The sequence below is a fragment of the Trematomus bernacchii genome, unplaced genomic scaffold (assembly GCF_902827165.1).
Source record: "Trematomus bernacchii unplaced genomic scaffold, fTreBer1.1, whole genome shotgun sequence".
Taxonomy (NCBI): domain Eukaryota; kingdom Metazoa; phylum Chordata; class Actinopteri; order Perciformes; family Nototheniidae; genus Trematomus; species Trematomus bernacchii.
In genome coordinates, this window is record NW_022987705.1 from 8,926,183 (window position 1) to 8,945,717 (window position 19,535).

Consider the following 19,535-nt stretch of genomic DNA (forward strand, 5'->3'; position numbering starts at 1 on the left):
CAAAATGAGGCCTATTCTTACTTATTAATAATTAAACACATTTCAAATAAAAACTTCAAAGAAAGATAATTACAAAGTATAACGATGGTTTTGGCCTTTTGCCTTTAATATAGAAAAAGTTGGGGAAAAGGGCAGCCATTCGGAATTCACATTTTGCATCAGTTAATTTGGTACAACTTTGTAAATAAAAATCATAATTCTCAATATACTATTTGCAATTCTTAATCTTAAATTCATTTTCTCATATGATATGGTTTTCTTGCTGCTTGACCCAATAATATTTGGTCTCTCCCTTGGTAACCAAAGTAGATTAGACTGCTTATCTAATATTTGCATGTACGTAGCTTTCATTTCTCTGTCATATCTACACAGCAGCAGGGAGTTTTTTTTTTTAGTACTGAAGGTAACAAGTATGGACAGTTACCAAATATAGACAAGGCAGACATTAAAGAGGGCCTCAAACAGGAAGGAAGGCATGTAGTGTAAAACTACACTGTCTGGCCATTTTGTCAGAGGAAGAGGTGCACAGGATGGCTGAACCATGCCAAAGGGTTTGTGTTTATTTCACTTTATCAATACTTTCTTTCCTTTGTTTTACCATAACGTAAAACACTGACTAAATAAATAAAGATGTATGTGATTATTTTATGGAGATACATTTAAGAATTACATTTTTTAGGCTGCAGGATGCATGCGAGTTATTTAGTAAAACAGCTGAAAGGTTACTGACTGAGTGCATTTTAAACATACCAATATTCAAGTGGAGTCACAGGTGAAAACCAGTAAAAGTGGTCTTTAAATAGCCTTTCCCCTGCAGCTCATTCTGAGGAGGTTTGAAGTTCTTTTCAATTACAAAAGAGGTAGATAAAACACAGACTACCTGCCATTAGCATGAATTATTTTATTTAAAAAAAAACATTGAAAATACAGTTGTTGTTTTTTTTACCATGACAGCCATATGTACAGGATATAAAACAAAGCGAAAAATAGATCATTACGGTTAATGAGATAGCAATGAGGAGGGGAGATGATGGTATGGATTGTTCAAAGGCACGAGGGCTGAGAATGAAGAGCTGAGTGACAGGAGCCACAGCCACACACCCTTTAATGATATCAGAGTTCAATATTTCAATAGTTTCTGAGATACAGCTGGACTCTTTGTTTCTCCAGCCCCGGTGTCTCTCAGGCAGAAGGATGGCTCTTTAGGCACCAAGTTATCGAGTCCCAATTCAATCCAAATCTACCTCTTCTTCATCTCCCTTCTCCACAAACATTGTGTGATATGTGATGTTTTTACACATCTAAAAAAGGTGGGAACATTTCATAAGCAACAACAGGCAGCATCTACAGAAATGCCGAAATATTGCATCCACCAGGACCATTTTCATCAAAAAAAGGGGTTTCAGCAGCATTCATTATGAAATGAAATGCCTTTAGTGTAACTTACAAGTAAAACATTTCTCACCTATCAAGGTCATATGTTAAAACAGTGTGTTTGTATAATATACATCATCATACAAATGAAGAAACGGTTTTAAACAAATACTGTACAATCTACAGTAAAGCAGTTTACTAGAAGTTCAAAAAATACTATAAACAATAAGTTATAAAGACTCCAGAGGGTTGGGGTTAAAACATTTCTTTTTATATATATATATTACACAATTTAGAGACCAACTTTTAGTGGTCGTTTGTAATGGAAAGCCCAGTTTCCAAAACGCGTTCATTTGGTCAGAAAGATTTAGGATTTGGTGACGCAAGACATTTTCGACAAAAGGGGAAACAAATAAACATTAAAACAGGAGACCAAAAAAAGATCAGCACACTAAAAACTGTACATGTAACAATCAAAATACATTAACACCTACAAAGCATATCCAGTTGATTGAGATTGATGTGAAAAAGGCCGAACAAAAAAGAAAAGCTATCCCAAACAAACAATACTATAAACATTTGAATAGATCTATAAGTTAATAAAGTAGTACAAATAAAATACGGATGAATAAAATGAAAGTGATGGAAACTCTCTAATTCTTCCTTAGTTTGACTTGAAACTAAACAACAACCTTTGTGTGTCTTTTCACCAGTAAAAAAGGTGAATGCGATATTTTAGTGGTGATGAAAAACAGAGACCCCTCATTCAGAAACAATCCCCAGCTCCCAGATCAGCCAGAGGTGGACAGATTATAATAATTAAAATGTAATGCGATTAATGACCTCATTAAGTGCAAATCTGATCAACCCTCCCCAGATCTGCAGAAATATCTGGGTGCAGCCATGCGAATGACATGAAACACATATGTAAAGGAAATCTGGAATTAGCAAATTCGATTATTTGAAATTCATAGATATGTACATGCCCATATCAAACCAAATATTGGCAAATAAGTGTATGAAAGCATTTTTTGGAGATGGATGGGGTTTTCACTATCAGAAAGCAGAGCAGAGGTTTAATGATGTGACTCTTGCTTTGCAGTTTTTTGTTCAAATCAAGTTCATGGCCCTTTAAAGGGTAGAAAGAAGTTTGTTGCCCATTGGGCAGTTAAAAAACATTTTGTTTTCTGGATCATGTTAAAATGAAAGCCATAAAATACCATTTCAACACAGTCTATATGAAACAGATAGTTAACGATATGTTATTTAATATGACTTAAAAAAGGTCCCGTGTACAGTCGCTGTCTGGCTGTTCTCTGGGAGCGGGAGGGGGGGGGCGCTGTAAAGCGTGGACTTCAGCCTCGGACACTGAACCGTACAGTGTGATGACATCAAACACACTGATGCTGTAAAGCACAGACTCAGTGCCGGCTTGTTTACACACAAACAACCAGGCTGCTGCAATGAATAAAGGCCCAATAAACTAGAAACTATCTCTATTAAAGGCTCTCGCAGGGTGAGACTCACTGATCCACATGTCTACTAGCCGGTGGCTCTACAGCGCACCGGTAACGGAGAGGTGGTGAAGACGAGAACAGTTACATTTTAACATTCTTCCAGTTAACGGCTTCAGGTGCGCCGCAGTACACTTTGTTAGTTAGGTCCATCGAAAGCATGTTATAGGCAGGTAAATATCTCCCGGAAGGCTAAGGCTAAGTACGAATAGACAGATTAAACGGACACATGGGCCAGAGAGTGGCCTGTCACAGTGTCTAGCCATCAAGTTAATCAGCCTCGGAGTCAGAGGTAAGATGTGTGTGTGTGGCGCTCTCTTGCCTCTCCTCCCTTTAAACCCAGGGCTGCGCTCCAGGCCCCCTACATCGCAGCATTTGGCCGCCAGTTCAACCTCGCTGCCAAAACGTGTGTAGTTGCTCTGGCAACACCCCCCAGGTCTACGGCAGTGGGCATCAGGGGCTGCTGCCTCCCTCCACGTTGCTGTCGGTGGGGGCGCCCTTGTAGATCGGGCTCTTGGTCTGCAGCGCGGGCGCGTATTTGCGTGGGGACTTCCGCCTGGCTGCTTCACTGCTGTTCTTAATACCGTATAGGAAGTAGATGGCGAAACCTGGAGAGGAGGAGAAGCAACGGGAAGTTACAAAACAGTCACAGAAAAGTGAAGTAATAGAAATGAGAAACACCATTGGTAATGTTTATATTGTACCGATAAGCATCCAGACGGCAAAGCGGAACCATGTTCCTCGGTCCAGCTGCATCATGAGGTAGATGTTGACGAAAACACTGAACAGGGGCAACCAGGGCAGCAGAGGGACCTTCAGAGGACAGGGGGAGAGTCAGCATAACTATTTTAAACTTTACCTGGTTCTTCTCTAGGTAGCACTCAGTGAGAGAATCAGGGAACAATGTGTACCTAAGTATACGTAGAGTTTTATAAAGCCAAAACAAAACAGCCATATCTCCCTATCTGTAACACAACGGGTGCTAACTCAGAAGTTTGTTTGTTTGTTTGTAGCCTTTATTTATCCAGGTAAAAATCCCATTGAGATCAACGATCTCTTTTACAAGGGAGACCTTTTGCAGAGTGTTCCATGCTAGAGCTACATAAAGGTTTTTGTGCCTAAAACAGTCCTAGCACTTGGTACATGTAATAAAAACACATCCTGGGATCTTAGGCAATAGCTACTTGCGACTCTCTGTGATATCAGTGAGCAGATGTAAGGTGGTAGTTTACCCAGCATGGCTTTATAAATGAACATGTACCAATGACTGAGTCTCCGAACAGTAAGTGAAGGCAGACCTGCCTTGGCATACAGGGTACGCTTTACAGTTTGTAACAAATCTCAGCGCACTGTGATAGGCGGCTTCTAACTTGATCAGGTAATTGGCAGGTGCATTCATATATATCAAATCACCATAGTCCAGCACAGGTAAAAAGGTCACAGTGACTAGCCTTTTCCTGGTCTCAAGTGAGAAACAGGACTTGTTTCTGAAAAAGAAACCTAGCTTCACCCTTAGCTTTCTAAGCAGATTATTGACCTGAGGTTTAAAAGAGAGACAATCATCAAGCCAGATACCAAGGTATTTATAACAGGTAACCACTTCAAGTACTTGTCCTTGCATAGTAACAATATCCAAAGTTGTCTCCGGTGTCTTTTTGGCTTTTGAAAATAGCATTACCTTAGTTTTATCAACATTTAAAAGAAGCTTAAGCTCAGAGAGTTGCGTCTGAATAATGTTAAAAACAGCCTGTCATTTAACACCAGCCTCCTTAATGGAGGGACCTGCACAGTACATCACGGTATCATCCGCATAAAAATGTAAAGTTGCTTCATCCACATTTTGACCTAAACTGTTGATATAGATGGAGAATAAAAGTGGACCTAAAACAGAACCTTGAGGAACACCATTTGTAATGTTTGACCACTCAGAAGTGAGCCCATCAAAGTGAACATATTGGGACCTTTCAGAGAGGTAGTTCACAAACCACCCCACTGCATGGCTGGATATGCCAATACTGGCCAGCCTCTGCTTCAGGATTTGATGATGGACGGTATCGAAAGCTTTGGAAAGATCAATAAACAGAGTGTGTGTGGTTACCTTGAAGGTGAGAGCCTCTTTGCTCTCCGGCTGCCTCCAGATGATGATGACACAGACGGCGCAGAGTAAAGTCAGGATGACACACGGCACCACGACGCCTGCATGTCCCGCCAGCAGCTCTCTGAGACAGTTAGCCAGGATAACGCAGAGGACAGTGATAAAAACGGCTGCAAAGAGACAAGCAGGAGACAAGGTTGGATAACAAAATCCTAGGTTGCCCCAACAATTGACTAACAATGATGGTTAGCTTATTATCCTCATTTTCTATTTATCAGCCATCTTGAGATTCCTCCCAGCCACACTTACAGATGATAGCGGTGGTGGCGTAGACGATGTTCCCGGACGTCTGCGTTGGGACCTTTCCACTAGGGCAGAACAGCAGCTTGATGGTTAAAGTCTCCCGGAGCGGTTTCTCCTCCGTCTCCATGCCGTACTCGTCACCGCTGTCTCCTCCGCTCACGGCCACCTTCTCCCCTTCCACCATCTCCACCAGCTTCTCCGTCTGGCTGGAGGAATTCAGTCTGCCGGGCTGGTACCTGCAGAGGGAGGGGGAGATATGTGAATTCCTCAACTTTTATTATAAGATAACTTCATCTGTGCAGAGATTGGGATGCAGGTATTCTTCTAAACTGGCTTCTTTGATATTTGCGATGTCTGCTAGAGAGTAGTTACCACATTATTACAACTTCAGAAGACTTTAAGTGTGCTTTATTAGAGATGGCAAAAGTACACACATCCTTTACTCAAGTAGAAGTACAGATACTCGTGTTTAAAAATAAGTACTGACTAAACTTCTTTACTCAAGTAAAAGTAAAGAAGTATGTGCTTTGAAATGTACTTAAGTAAAAAGTACCCATAACTACCAACTGTTTACATTTTTAGTAACTGACCTCACTTTATATTAATAGAACAATCATGTTATTGTTAGCTAATGCGAATGTTTCGATGCTGAACAACAGCAAAAGGACAACGTTTTCATTGGTCCCTCTTCTTTAGAGAAGACCAGGAAATGATGAATACACGGATCGTGTTCAAATCAATAGACACGCAATGACTCTAAATAATAATGATCACGCCACCAAACACAAGAAAAATGCAAGAAGTAGAAAGTACAGGTATTTGTGTTAAAAGTGTAAGAAGTAAAAAGTCGTCAGAAAAATAAGTAGTGACAGGGTATATGCAGGAATCCTGAAGTGAAATGTAATACCTTTTAAGACCTTTTTTAAGACCCTTTCCATACATTTGAAGACCTCATCGCCACGTTGAGTTTTAACCGGTTACATTGGCGACACACTTTACCTCACATTTACTATATACAGTATTGATTATCCTTCCTCCTTATCTTCCAACCATTTGGACGCAAACTTGCATTTCCCCATAACGATGTTGTTTAACAACCGGCGTAAACGGACCTTCGCGCGCTATCAAGCAGTGAGCGTGCGATGTCCTGTTCAGATGACGGGATGCCATAAATAAACTACACAGAATCACACTACACACCTACGCAATGATTACATTCAGGCAAACTTTAGAATACAACCTCTTTGGACAATTGATATACTTATTGAAAACAAGCTACAAAATGTAATACCTTGGAAAATGCCCTTTAATACTTTTTAATACTTTTTAATAGCCTTAATTTTCGCTAAATTGATTTATCAACTTTTAATACTTTTTAAGACCCCGCGGACACCCTGAGTGAAGTAAAGCACTGATACCAGAAACATGTACTTAAGAACAATAACAAAGTATTTGTACTCCACTGCTTCCCACCTCTAGCTTTAGTCAAATAAAAAAGGTGCTTACCTGAGGATGAGGACACAGATGGCCACTAAAGAGTACGCCAACAGAGTTCCGATAGACATGAGGTCCACCAGCGCTGCCAGGTCGAACAGGAAGGCCATCAGAGCTGTAAGGAGGAGTAAAAAGGGATTTCTTAGAAAATAAACACATCTCTGTAACGTCAAAACAAATGCGTTGATGGCTAAGACTGCCTACAATGCAGAAGAAAAAAACGTAGTTTGCGTTTATGCAGACGTTTCTAAGAGTTATTGATCTCTAACCAATAGCCAGTGAGTCAGGCTTATAGATAGAGCTGAGGCAGGAGAGAGAGCTGTGACTCCAGAGAGATATAAACATCAGCTCTGAAAAGACTTGACGGGATAGACACAGCAGAGACAATCTGCGTGGCGACAAGCGATGAACAAACATGATAGGAAATTACCCAGGCAAAGATAATCAAACACAGTAAAAGGTGATACACAAATCGAGGCAATGATTGTACCTGCAACAACGCCAGAAGCGATGGTAGCCAGGAGAGGAGTCTTGGTGCGCTCGTTGATCCTGGATAGGATACGGAACAGCAGGCCGTCCTCCGCCATGGCGTAGATAACACGGGGCATCGGGAACATGGAGCCTAGGAGACTGGGGAAATAGAAAGCATTAAACTTCAGCTTTAACAGTGTTGAGCAAAACTAAATAAATACAATGTTGTGTTATGAAAGCTGCAGTATTAAACTGATGCACTTATTTTATGTTATTATTTATAAAGCTATAGAGTAATGCTTATTTACAAGTCTCGAAGATGGCCGTTTTCTCCTTAAAAAAAAAATATCGATCTTGACTGACTTATGACTCTTCTTACTATACTCAGCCTTTTTATATGCTTTTTGTGGCCTACATAGTATCGCTTTTTTGATGATATATTTAGGAGATACAATACTAGGACTGTACATTTTACAACAGAAGGCTAAGATCACAGTGTGGCCCCTCACCTGGTGGACAGAGCGCAGAGGGAGCCCACAGCCACGATGTATCTGGCGGGGGACCAGCCCACGTAGCTGAAGGCCTCGGGCAGGGGGCTCTGCCTGTTCAGCTCGTAGTACGGCATCATGAGCGTGAGAGCGGCGGACACACCGAAGTAAGCGAAGAAACAGATCAGCAGCGAGGCCACGATGCCGACAGGGATGGAGCGCATCGGGTTCTTTGCCTCTTCGCCTGAAGACAGGGGGAGATTTGAAAAAAGAGGATAAGATGAGGGAAAAGAGTTTGCATGGAAAAAGAAGCGAAGGCAATATATGGTAAGGGGAGATTTTGTGCTTTAGATGTTTTTCACATAAAGATAATAGCTCTTCAGAAATCAGAGTAGGTTTTCACATACAGTACAAGGGATTTGTCTTGGTGTATATGGTGCGCACATAAACAACGTTAAAGACAGTAAGACAAATTAACCAACAAATTAAAAAAAATTGTACACTTTTATAACATTAAAATATAGCACAACATATTTGAAAGGATATATAGATATTCACAAAAACTACAAACAGTATACTGACAAAATGCTCAGAATAATAAAATAAAATATGTGCAGTATGTTTAGAACAAGTGGAAAGCTGTGCAGATATAAAGAGAGGTAGCTTGAATACATATGTGAAAAGTATTCGGAGGGTGATCTTGCATTATTACCGGTATGCTTTATATTTTTATATCAGTGGAATAAATTGGTCATGAAATTATTCTGGGACTATACGTGGGCCAGAAAAATCAAAACTCACTACCATCAGCAGTTCCACTTCAGGTCTGTGTGACAATAGGGGAAGTAAGTCAACAAGTTCCCATGTTTAGAATCTGTTCATACTAAACAAGAAATCATGGGAACAACTTTCAATACCAGGTAAGCATTTTCATATCTGTTTATGAAGCCATTTCGGTGAGGCTGCTTCTCTACATGGCCTTTTATGGAAATATTAAAGGCACTTACTAGTTGTTGCGATGCAGTCGAAGCCCACAAAGGCGTAGAAGCAGGTGGCGGCACCAGACAGGACTCCAGTCAGGCCGAACGGAGCAAAGCCGCCTACGCCAAACTCCTCATCAACTCTGAGTCACAGAAGAAGAGAGACACAAAGTTTAGCCATCAGAAACATGTGGAACTGTAAAAAAAAAAAACATTCGCTGGCTGCTTGAAATACTGACTTGAGAGTTTTAGTGCTGTTGGAGCTGTTTATGTAGCGGACGTAGTCTTCCTCCGTCAGGTTCCAGTTGGCCGAGTCCCCCTTCACAAAGCCGGAGATGATAACGAAGCCCAGGACCACCAGATTGACGCCCGTGAAGATCTTATTCACCAGAGCAGACTCGTTCACACCGAAGGCCAGAAGTCCTGAGGGCAGCAATAGAAGAGATGTAACAGAGACAAGGAGCTTTCACATCGCAGCACCACTAACAACATGTCCTGCTATGTGGGTGGAGGTGTGGAAGCTTCATAACGTCAAACTCACCATCAGCCAGCAACACCACCACACCAATGAGTTCTACTGCCATGCAACACTAGTGGCAATATTAGTGTGACCGGTCTGTTCTGGCTGTTATGTCATGTTTTGAATACAACACTAATAAAGACTAACTGCAGTAATTCAAGTGGCTTCTTTATTTTAAAAATATATAGAGTCATTTTTTTCTTAATTCTCGCAGACTTGTAAGCCCAACCGAAGAACGATGTTTCTTCCTTAGGTTGATTTATTGAAAAATGGAACAGCTCTTTAGTATTTTACACAAAAACAATGTGACTGTCAATAAAAGAGTCATAAAAAAAGTCATACTATGCGATGACTTTTTATGACATACTATGAATTTTTACTTTTTTTGATGGCATACTATATTATACTATGACTTTTTATATGATTTTTGTGGCGGACACATTTCGGATGATATTCTTAATTCTTAATATATTATATAAGACAATCATCATGCACTTTCTCGTATTTATCCTATTCCCCCCAGAGGAGATCCAGGTTGGGAACCACTGAGATGAGGATGATGATGATGATGATGGGGTAACTCACCAGAGAGCAGCAGGACCAGGATGAGGGCGAACAGGTCCGGGTATTCAGCCAGCACATTTCCTGGCACCTTCATTGTCATGGAAGCTTTAAAGAAGCCAGAGATCTTTTGCTCAACCAAGCTATCGAATGTTGAGCTCCACGCCCTGGCCACACTGGCCGTACCTAAAAGAGAAGATAAAATAACTTGAATACCTCAACCACGCAGTGTCTGAAAGTGACTCATCCTTTACCTTGTTATCTACAGCATACTTTTAAATGCATCAGGTTGCAGAACATGAATGTGCTGCAACAACTCCACTGAAAGAAAGCTCACCTATCACATAGGAGAGGATGAGGTTCCAGCCTGTGATGAAGGCCCAGATTTCTCCCACTGTCACGTAGCTGTAAAGGTACGCCGAGCCTGTTTTGGGGACACGGGCGCCGAACTCAGCGTAGCACAGGCCGGCCAACATGGAGGACAGAGCGGCGATGAGGAAGCAGAGGACGATGGCGGGTCCGGCCTTTTCTCGGGCGACCTCACCAGCGAGGACGTAGACCCCAGCGCCGAGGGTGGAGCCGACCCCCAGGGCGATGAGGTCGAGGGTGGACAGGCAGCGGGCGAATCGGGTCTCCTCCCCGGAGAAGTCCAACGCCCGGCGACGCAGCAGGACTTTGCCAAAGGTGGCCAGCTTGTGGGCCATATTTGCTGTGACTGTGGGGGGGGCTGGACCGGGCTGTGTGTTTTAAATTCTTCGAGTGTGGGCGTGTGTGATTGACACACCCTAAACAGAACACGTGCGACTGGTCTGTGGGTAGAAGTACTCGAGCAGCTGGGTAGGTTAACCAAGTACTTGCTTATTATTGGTCCTTGAGAATCAGAATCAGAAACAGCTTTATTACCAGGTAGGTTTACACGCACGTTACCCGGTGCATACAAGAATTCATTTGATGTTGTTGTTATGATTTATGAAGGAGTGGCAGATCAGCGGTTACAGCGCTTTGCAGCAGCAGATTAGGCCCTGTAGAAAAAGATAAGAAAACAAAATCTCAAAACAAGGAACTATTCAGATAATGCCAAAGCTTATATGCACACGGCCTTGTGTTTGACACCGTGTCCTAGGATTATAGCCACATTTCTTACCAGGAAAAGATTTCAAACTACAGGCAGGGATAAGAAAGTGAAGTAAACATAAATGTTTGTCACCTTGACACGGCCGGTCCCACAGGGGCTATACAAAACAAGTAACAATTTTGTAACAAGTTGGTTTTTGTAGGGATTAGTGAACTCAGGTAGCACCGGCGATGTTGGAGGCTTTCCTAGAATATTCCACTCCTCTAATAAAAAGGAGAGGGTCTGTCAGCAGCTTTGGTGAGACAATAAAAAGAAACATTTCACTACACGGGAACCTGTATAAATACCAGTTACGCAACTTCCAGGAATTCATACCTCCACCTCTTACCGCATACTGTAGTAACACATCATGAGACGCAGTAGGGCACAAAGACACCTCATGAAGACAAAAGTAAACCTACTGCTATCCACCACTTAACTCGGCCTCAACAAATAAACCTGCCATAGCACACACACCCATATGAAAACACAAGAGCACCTAGCGTAATTCCTCACCACTCCCTCACTGCGAGAAAGGACACACCGCTACTTTTGATATGTTTTTTCAGCAGAAAGAGGCTGATAGGGAGAAGCCTGGGAAAGCCAGGGCTGTGAAGAGATGATATGGTTGAATTCTGCAAGCTAATATCAACAAGGGAGAGGAGGACAGCGTGAACCAGCAGCTCGATAAGATGAACCAGCTGCCCTGCCACAAGGTTGAGATAATAAAGACACACTCGGGGTACTGAACCGTACCCTAAAGAAAACTGCAGAGTTCAGTAACAAGGTACTTGAGTAACAATTTCAATTTTACCCTTGAAATCAAATTAGTACTGTTTTGCTTTAATTACTTTATATAACAGAAAAACCTCTTATAGCCAAGTTTATTAATACCTTTCCAAGATGTCAAATTAATGAACACCTGCTATATGATTTAAGCTTCTTGGAAAATAGTCATACTACACAAAAAATAGACTAATTGACTTACGAAATCTTATTCGGCTATGACCAAACCGTGGAACTGGTCGACGAATCCATCCACAAAGAGGGAGCAGCTCACTTTTATTTCAACCAAACTGTGTTCAACAAGTCACTCCGGTGTGATAAACCATACTGATCCTTTTTGAAACACAGAGCACAATAATATTGCTGCATTGTCAATCATTTAAAAAAAATCCTAAAACATCCTCAAGGACAACGGCATCACACTCTACGTCAGGAGTAATGATTTGTTCAAGTTTAGGGAAGGTTGAATGATAATGATTACATCAGATTCAGCTAAACACACCATGCACACACACAGACCCACACAAAATGCATTGCGGGCCAAGGACACTGCGTACAGCTCATCTGACCAGGAAAGATACAACGTTTTCTGTTTGTCTAAGGTGACTTAGACTGGTTTGACGTAAATCACTATCGACAAAACACACCCTGCAGAAGTATGTTACAGACCAGTTCCAGGAACCTACTAGTCATGAGGTTGCCACATTTCTTAATGCCATTTAAGATGTTTTGGTTTTGTAGATTTGTTGCATAAGATTGTTTCCCCTCAAATCCTAGTGCTTGAACAGGTTCATCTGTGTTTCTCTACGAAGATGAGATGTTTAATGAAGATTTTACACGCAGCTGCTCCTGCTGAAAGACTCAATAAACAAATGTCAAAATATATTAGATGATATACTTCTCTATGTACTGTAATCCTAGATAGCAGAACCAAAGACCCACCGTGCTGTCAGTTTTTGATTTGTCCATCACCAAATAAAGTGGACTTGATGACTTTTGGACTTTCAGATGTCCATGAAGAGCCACAGTTCAATGTTGTGAACAAAGCTTTACACATCAAGTGTGTGTGAATGAGTGTGTGTGAATGTCTGTCACTAACAATCCAACATTTGCCTTCATTAAAACGTGTCCTCGCTTCAAGTTTATTTGACCAGCAGAGTTGACTTCCCATTTTCTTATTAGTATTACAGGTCATTCCATTGAGTTTTTTATTTGGTAAAAGCAAATAAAACACATTTGCACATACAAGTATTGGCAAAGCCATGTCTCTTAAGACAAGGGCAGGGCCAAGTTTATCTTATCTGCAAATACTACACTTCTTTTACAACTACTACAACTACCACTGACATGACTTACCATTAACAACTTTTTTTTTAAATTGCCAATGACAATTGATCAGTAAAAAATGTCCACAGTCCTGAAATGGGTACCGTCCAAAAGGATCAGCAGTGAAGCCATAAAAAGGCTGAACTCAGCTCTCAGGGATTAAAGACATACCTGATTAATCTTTTGATTCAGAGCAATTTACAGAAGAAAAAGTAGATGCTTCATTACCCTTAGAGCACAAGTACCTTGAATTCCAGTAGACTTTGAAGGTAGGAGGCGGAGCAATGTCAACGGCAACGCTGCACCCAGTCTGAAGCTATTAAGGCTGACACCTGATTCCTGGTGTTAGTGCTGAGAAGGCGCACAGACATTTCAGGCACATCAGTCACTTCACCGGTCAGGCAGCAAAGAGGAGAAGTGAAACTCTAACCCCACAACAAAACCAGACCGTGATGTAGCACAGTGTGAGCGTGGCTGTCTACCTGGATCACAGGTTAGGCAGAAAAAAGCCTTTTCACATGTATTAACAGTGTGAAAATAAAGATGGCGGGGCAAAGAGTGCAGAGAGATTTACACATAGTATATTTTTTGTTGTGCTGTCGAGGTTTTTTCTGACCTTGTGTACAATTAAAACCTCATTTAAAGCACTGGTCCTAGCAGAACACACTTATTGAAGAACATAACGCAACATGAGGCTAGAGCCGTTTTTCTTATTTGTTCCAACATTATGTGGAAAATAAAATGTCCTCCCTACTCAGCTCCGGTGAAAAGAGGGAGCATGACTCAGGTGTGAGAAACGAGAATGTGTATCAGATATTTCAGGGTTTAAAAATGAATGGATAACAATGGCAGCCAAAAATTGTCATGAAAAGTTATGCTAATAGATCAAAGATAACACAAATATTTGATTGATCATAACTCAACATGCGTAGCTGTGGTCGGACAATGTCTAGGTTTCTAACCAGCTTGTATTTCTGAGGAATCCCATGGCATGAAAATAGAATGAAAATGCAAAAATGGGCCAAGCACTAACCACAACCACACAAAGTTCTCGATTTCTGTTGTTTTGAGTCAGACAGTAGATTAGATCATTTCAAAAAGGAAGGAGAATACAGTATTTCGGCTGTACATTATGTTATGGTCTAATTTTGGCCTTTTCTTTCTCATAGCACACAGGATCAAAGCTCTCACAATGTCTCAGTACAATGACAGTATTCTATTAATACCATAAAAACAACATCACCTATTTATCAAAGCTCTTTTAGTCTAACCGTTTCAAAAGAGAATATCCTGCCCAGTATAGTTAACGTGAAGAAAAAAGACCTACTCTGTCAAACAATGAAATACAAACAACACAGAGAGCACCCAACAATAAACACTCAGCCCTCTGAAGACTGATGGGAAACTGGTACATGGAGGATATTCTCCCACTCCCCACTTGGTGTGACATTCCAGTAGCGTTTTTCTACACACACACACACCAGGAACTGAGGTCTGACAATGTCAATGTTGGGTCAATAAACATTTATTACTTGAGAACTGTGCCCAGCCGGCTGTGATGTCCTCGGGGGTTCGAACCAACACTGCACACCTTCGCTAAGCAGAAGAAAAAAACCCTTTGATAAAACCGTGCAAACTGGAAAGTTGTATCAAGCAACAACGCATAGGAGCAATTCAAATTTGAAAGGAAATGTCATTTTTTCCTTCCCACATAATTGTTTCTTTCTCTGAGCCTTCAGAGACCCAACAGTTAGAAATGCACCGAGCTGCTTGATGTATGACCCCACGCCGGGTCACCTACTGTAGCTGCTAATCTTTTCCTTGTGGTTTTCACGAGGGTGCCCGTTTGTGTAAGTGGGGCAGATTTACTCTATGCCATGGCACGGAGGTGTGTCCCTGTATGTGCGTGTGTAAGCTCCACTACGTAACAACCCACACACCCACATGAAAAGGCCAGGTTCTTCCTGCAGCCATTTTATGATCTTCAGATTTTAAGTGTTGACAAGTTGATTAATGCCTTGTTGTTTCGTTGTATTTACTTTCTTGAGAGTCAACCTAACCAGAGTAAGTGGCAAGTTTTTTTAAAAAGAGGCAATATAAAAGCTCTTTATGTTGGAGGACTAACAGTGTTTCCATTACAGCGGGATTCTGGGGAAATGGGCCTGTTACTAGACTTAGCATTGCTGCAACTGCCGGCACAAACTCTAAGAGGATTATTCAGAGAAGAAACAAACCGCCTAACCTCCTATAGCCTGTTGCTGCTACTCCTACTATCGACACAAACAACGCATGGCATTGTTTTGACTGCCACCTTCGACCACAACAACAGAGCTCTATGGTTATATAACCGAACAAGCAATGTTATTACTATATCAAGGTAGAATTGTTCAATATCTAATTATCCACTCCCACTTTAAAAAAACAAAACATGAAGCTAAATTAATTTAAGATTCTGTCCCTCACAATCCTCATATTATTAAAAAATTGCAATAAATGTTGTTTGTTTTTAAATTATAAGCAGTTTGAGCTTTTTTCATCAAATGTAAAAATGTAAATCTGATTTTGACTGACCATATTTCCACCTGGACATTTTAATATTTTTCTTTATTTATATACATACTTCTCAAAATGTGCATGGAATATAGTCCTAAAGCAGGGGTGTCAAACTCAAGGCCCTATGTGGCCCCACAAGAGCTTGCAAAGAATATAATATGTTTATTATATGGTTACATGCTACTTTACAGAAGCACATTGCCCATAAAATACATGTCCCACAATGCATCTCAAATTTGCCTTTTTCTCAGAATTTGACTTTTTTTCTTCAACATATGCCTTTTTTTCTCAGAATTTGCCTTTTCTTTTCAAAATATGCCTTTTTTTCTTAGAATTTGCCTTTTTCCCATAAATAGGTTTGTCTTCAAAATGTTACTTTTTTTCCAAAGTTTCACTTCTTTTTTTCAAAATGTCACTTATTTTTTTTTGTTTTTCCAGAATTTGGCTTTTCTTTTTAAATCATATTGTGACATTCTTACTGAAGAGACTTGCAATTATTTGCCCTAGACTTCTGCTTTCAGACGTAGTTAATTATGAAGTTATTACCCTATCCGATAATAATCCAATGCAGAGGCAATAATGTAATACAATACATTATTTTATATATATTAAATATTTATATATGTATTTTTATATAGTCTTAAAATTACAACTGGCCCTTTGACTATAATGCTGATGTGGCCCGTGATGAAATTGAATTTGACACCCCTGTCCTAAAGCCTACATTTAATGAACATCCTGTACTAATACCCTGTACCCTTTTCCGTAATACAAATAATAGTCCTAATGACACCATAGTTGTAGCGTTATTTGTTGTGCCAGCAGATGAACAAAGGGAACACCATGTTCAGTTCTCTGCAAGGCTAACATCCAACGGCCCTATGTGACCTTGCGTAACCCTGGAAGAGACACCGTATCACGACTGGCTGGACAGAGTCGGCGAACCATTCTTCGAGAATCACACAGAGAAACAATGGTTTTCCAGGTGTTTGAAGTTATAAACAGTACTTCTTTTGAGCCAGAAATGTATGTTTGTATGTATAAGATTCACGTTAGCTTCGCATAAAAGCTGTGTTTGTGGTTGAACTAAAGTATGTGGGAAGAGACCGACCGCTGAGATTGAACTGAACGACCCTTTAAGTCACCTGGCCGAAAACCAGCGGTCTTGCCAAAAACTGCTCTGTGCTGCGAGATGGAATGTGACAACGTAAGGATCTGTTCACTTTCCCATGGTCAAAGCCAACACCATTAAATACAAATCTACACATTATGAGAACGGATAACCAATCAGCCTGACACGTACGTTATGGCTACAAGGTTACACAGTCATGTCAGAAAATATAAAGCAGAAAAACTTGACAGTCGATGTATGATTCACTCAAAGTAATTATTATGCTCTGATTAATTAGAAACTAGAATGCAACATTTCCCAGCTTCTACTAGAAATCTATTCACAGGAAAAACTAAAAATAACTCTTAACACAATATACATGCATTTAACCAAATATGCCTATTGGTCATCATGTCAGAATGTTGACTTAATGCTTGATGCATAAATGTACCCTGACCCGGATACTGAGGTATAGGTTGGTGAGGAGGTGGTGCAAACAATTTCTGTTACACAAGATTTCTGGTAAACTTTACTTTGACCATTGCACTAGAGATAACGAGGAATGTTGGGCAATCCAAATCACTTATCCCAAGATTTCAGTATGGTTATGACCGAATAAGGACTTGGTAGCTGATGCAATAATGTACCGAGAACCTATTACTTGCAGCATTGTCATAACAAACGTCCATATTAAGCAGTTATAAAATAGACCCACTATTCATGGTTTATTTTATTTCCACTCAGATAGATATGTCTAATATTTAGACTAACTCCAGTGATGTAAATGTAGCTCTCAGTTTAAAGCAATATAATTCAACAACTGTATAATAGCCATGTAATCGGCTCACCACTTCCAACACACTTTGAACAGGGTTTAATTGGACTTAATTATGCTATGTTTACCTTCAGGAGGACAAATAGAAACACTATGACATGTTGCAACATGTGAACTCCATTGAATATTGCAGGCTCTCACTTGATAATAATAAAGAAATTACCCATTTATAGCAACAGCAAAGACAGGCAATGACTAAATCTGGCAAATTCACTATTTGGATTAGCGTTTGGGGGTTGTCTTTTGCTGTACTGAGCTGTTAAAACTGTATTGATTAAGCCTCGATTTTAAGAAAGTATAGTGGCTCTAAGGTTAGTCTAACATCCTCCATCAAACCACCTGACCACAGCCAGACAGGTTTGTATCAAATTACACCTCCATACAATACTCAATTGTGTTCACCACCACAATGATTAAACTACATTTTAATTACTGGGGTGTCTTTAAACCGGCTGATGCAACGCAAGCATGGTAACACCCTGGATGCAGACAACGTGGTACTGAGCATTAAAGAAACCGTAAATATAATTATTGTTACGTCAACTCGTGATTGTTGAGCATCAATGCATTAATTCGCACTTAAAATAGCTTTACTTACGGACAGAGTTAATTATAGTGGACGATGTTCAGCTGTCCATCTGTCAGGGACTGAAACACAAGCTATCTACGTGGCTCCGGTTTTAGCGTGCTGGAAATGATGCCTTCAAAGATCACAGGGACATCCTTGCTATAGCCTTTGTACGTGTGTACAATTGTATCGGAGCATATTGGTAGTTACATTATATTTACATTAGATGTAACGGTGATTTGTTAATATTGTGTTAAAGTTCAGAGGAAAATATTGTACCTGGGACTGTTTTACGAAAGGATATTGTATTGGATATATGGAATTCGAGGATTTGTGGGAGTCTTTGAACCTACGCTCATCCCACGCCTCGGTCGAGCGGCTGGACTCTCCGGCCAAAACAATGAATGAAAACACGGAGTGGAAACACGAAAACGTGTCGAGTCCTGTTCTTAGTTTTTAATGTAAAAATAATAGGTAAAAATACAACAACAAAACCCGACCGCGGACCCTTAACAGAAAAAACCCAATTGTTTACTCCGTTTTAATTTCCCGTTTACGCTTCTGACTCAACAGCTGCCCACTTAAATTACACATACTTTGAATAAAACAGAACATTTGTGTTTAACGCTCAGTTATAAACCTAATTGTTGTATTCTTCAACATAAAGAACAGAGGAGAAGAAGCACGTTGTGAGCTTTGTAAACATTAGAGCGCCAATACAACTGACCGACGATTGCATCAGTCCACTATGATGTACATTTAACAACAATGGCGGTCGTTACAAGACAACTCGGCTTGATAATACAATGTTTCATTTAACATTTATATGACGAAGGGTATTACCTTTAATATCTTCTGGCTGTTGGTGTTTAAAGACGCTGTTTCCGTGGTCGTTGATGAAATATCCCGCTCGGCTGAGGGTGTGTAGTTTTGATCCTACGGGAAGGGCGGGGTGTACACACACTGACGCAATTAGAAAACGGGCGGGGCTTTAGTTTCATGAATTAAAACCTTTATATATACAGTCATAAACACAGACGCAACAATACTCTGACATTTTAGGATAACAGCGCTGCTCTGGTCAATGTGTAGAGAGCAGAGCATACAAACTAAGAAAAGAGGAAAAGTAACAAGAGGGCTGTTTAGATACAGAAAATGAACATGGAGAGAGTGAGCGTGCTACCCCGTAGTAGAAAGCCCATATATGGAACCCCCCCCCCCCCCTGTGAGCTGCTATGTTTAGGCCGGCGACACTCCACACTATATCCGCTCGCTTTGTTCCACAGATTTAAAAAAAAAGGAGGGAAAACCAAACTATTTCTTTCATGTCCTTTTGCCCTCAGTGACCTGGGAGAGCATGAGGGTCAGTGGGGTTGATAAAACTATGTCATTTTTAGATATTTTGTGTCATACACTGACTGCAGCATCCTCATCTTGGCCTG

At 40.6% G+C, this 19,535-nt stretch overlaps 1 protein-coding gene across 2 annotated transcripts; it reads right to left on the bottom strand.

The window, feature by feature from the left end:
• Positions 1–886: 886 nt before the first annotated feature.
• Positions 887–19,040, bottom strand: slc7a3a (solute carrier family 7 member 3a). 2 transcript variants are annotated; one of them, XM_034139990.1, is made up of 12 exons: positions 18,937–19,040; positions 10,138–10,822; positions 9,825–9,986; positions 8,959–9,142; positions 8,747–8,862; positions 7,761–7,983; positions 7,271–7,410; positions 6,793–6,895; positions 5,293–5,522; positions 4,987–5,153; positions 3,593–3,701; positions 887–3,496 (listed from the first exon to the last, which is right to left on the bottom strand). In XM_034139990.1, exons 2-12 carry the CDS (start codon positions 10,502–10,504, stop codon positions 3,342–3,344), a joined length of 1,956 nt encoding a protein of 651 aa, XP_033995881.1. In that variant the 5' UTR covers positions 10,505–10,822; positions 18,937–19,040; the 3' UTR covers positions 887–3,341. The 2 variants fall into 2 exon arrangements, with proteins under 2 accessions (XP_033995881.1, XP_033995882.1); XM_034139991.1 differs by lacking the exon at positions 18,937–19,040 and adding an exon at positions 11,903–12,212.
• Positions 19,041–19,535: the final 495 nt, after the last annotated feature.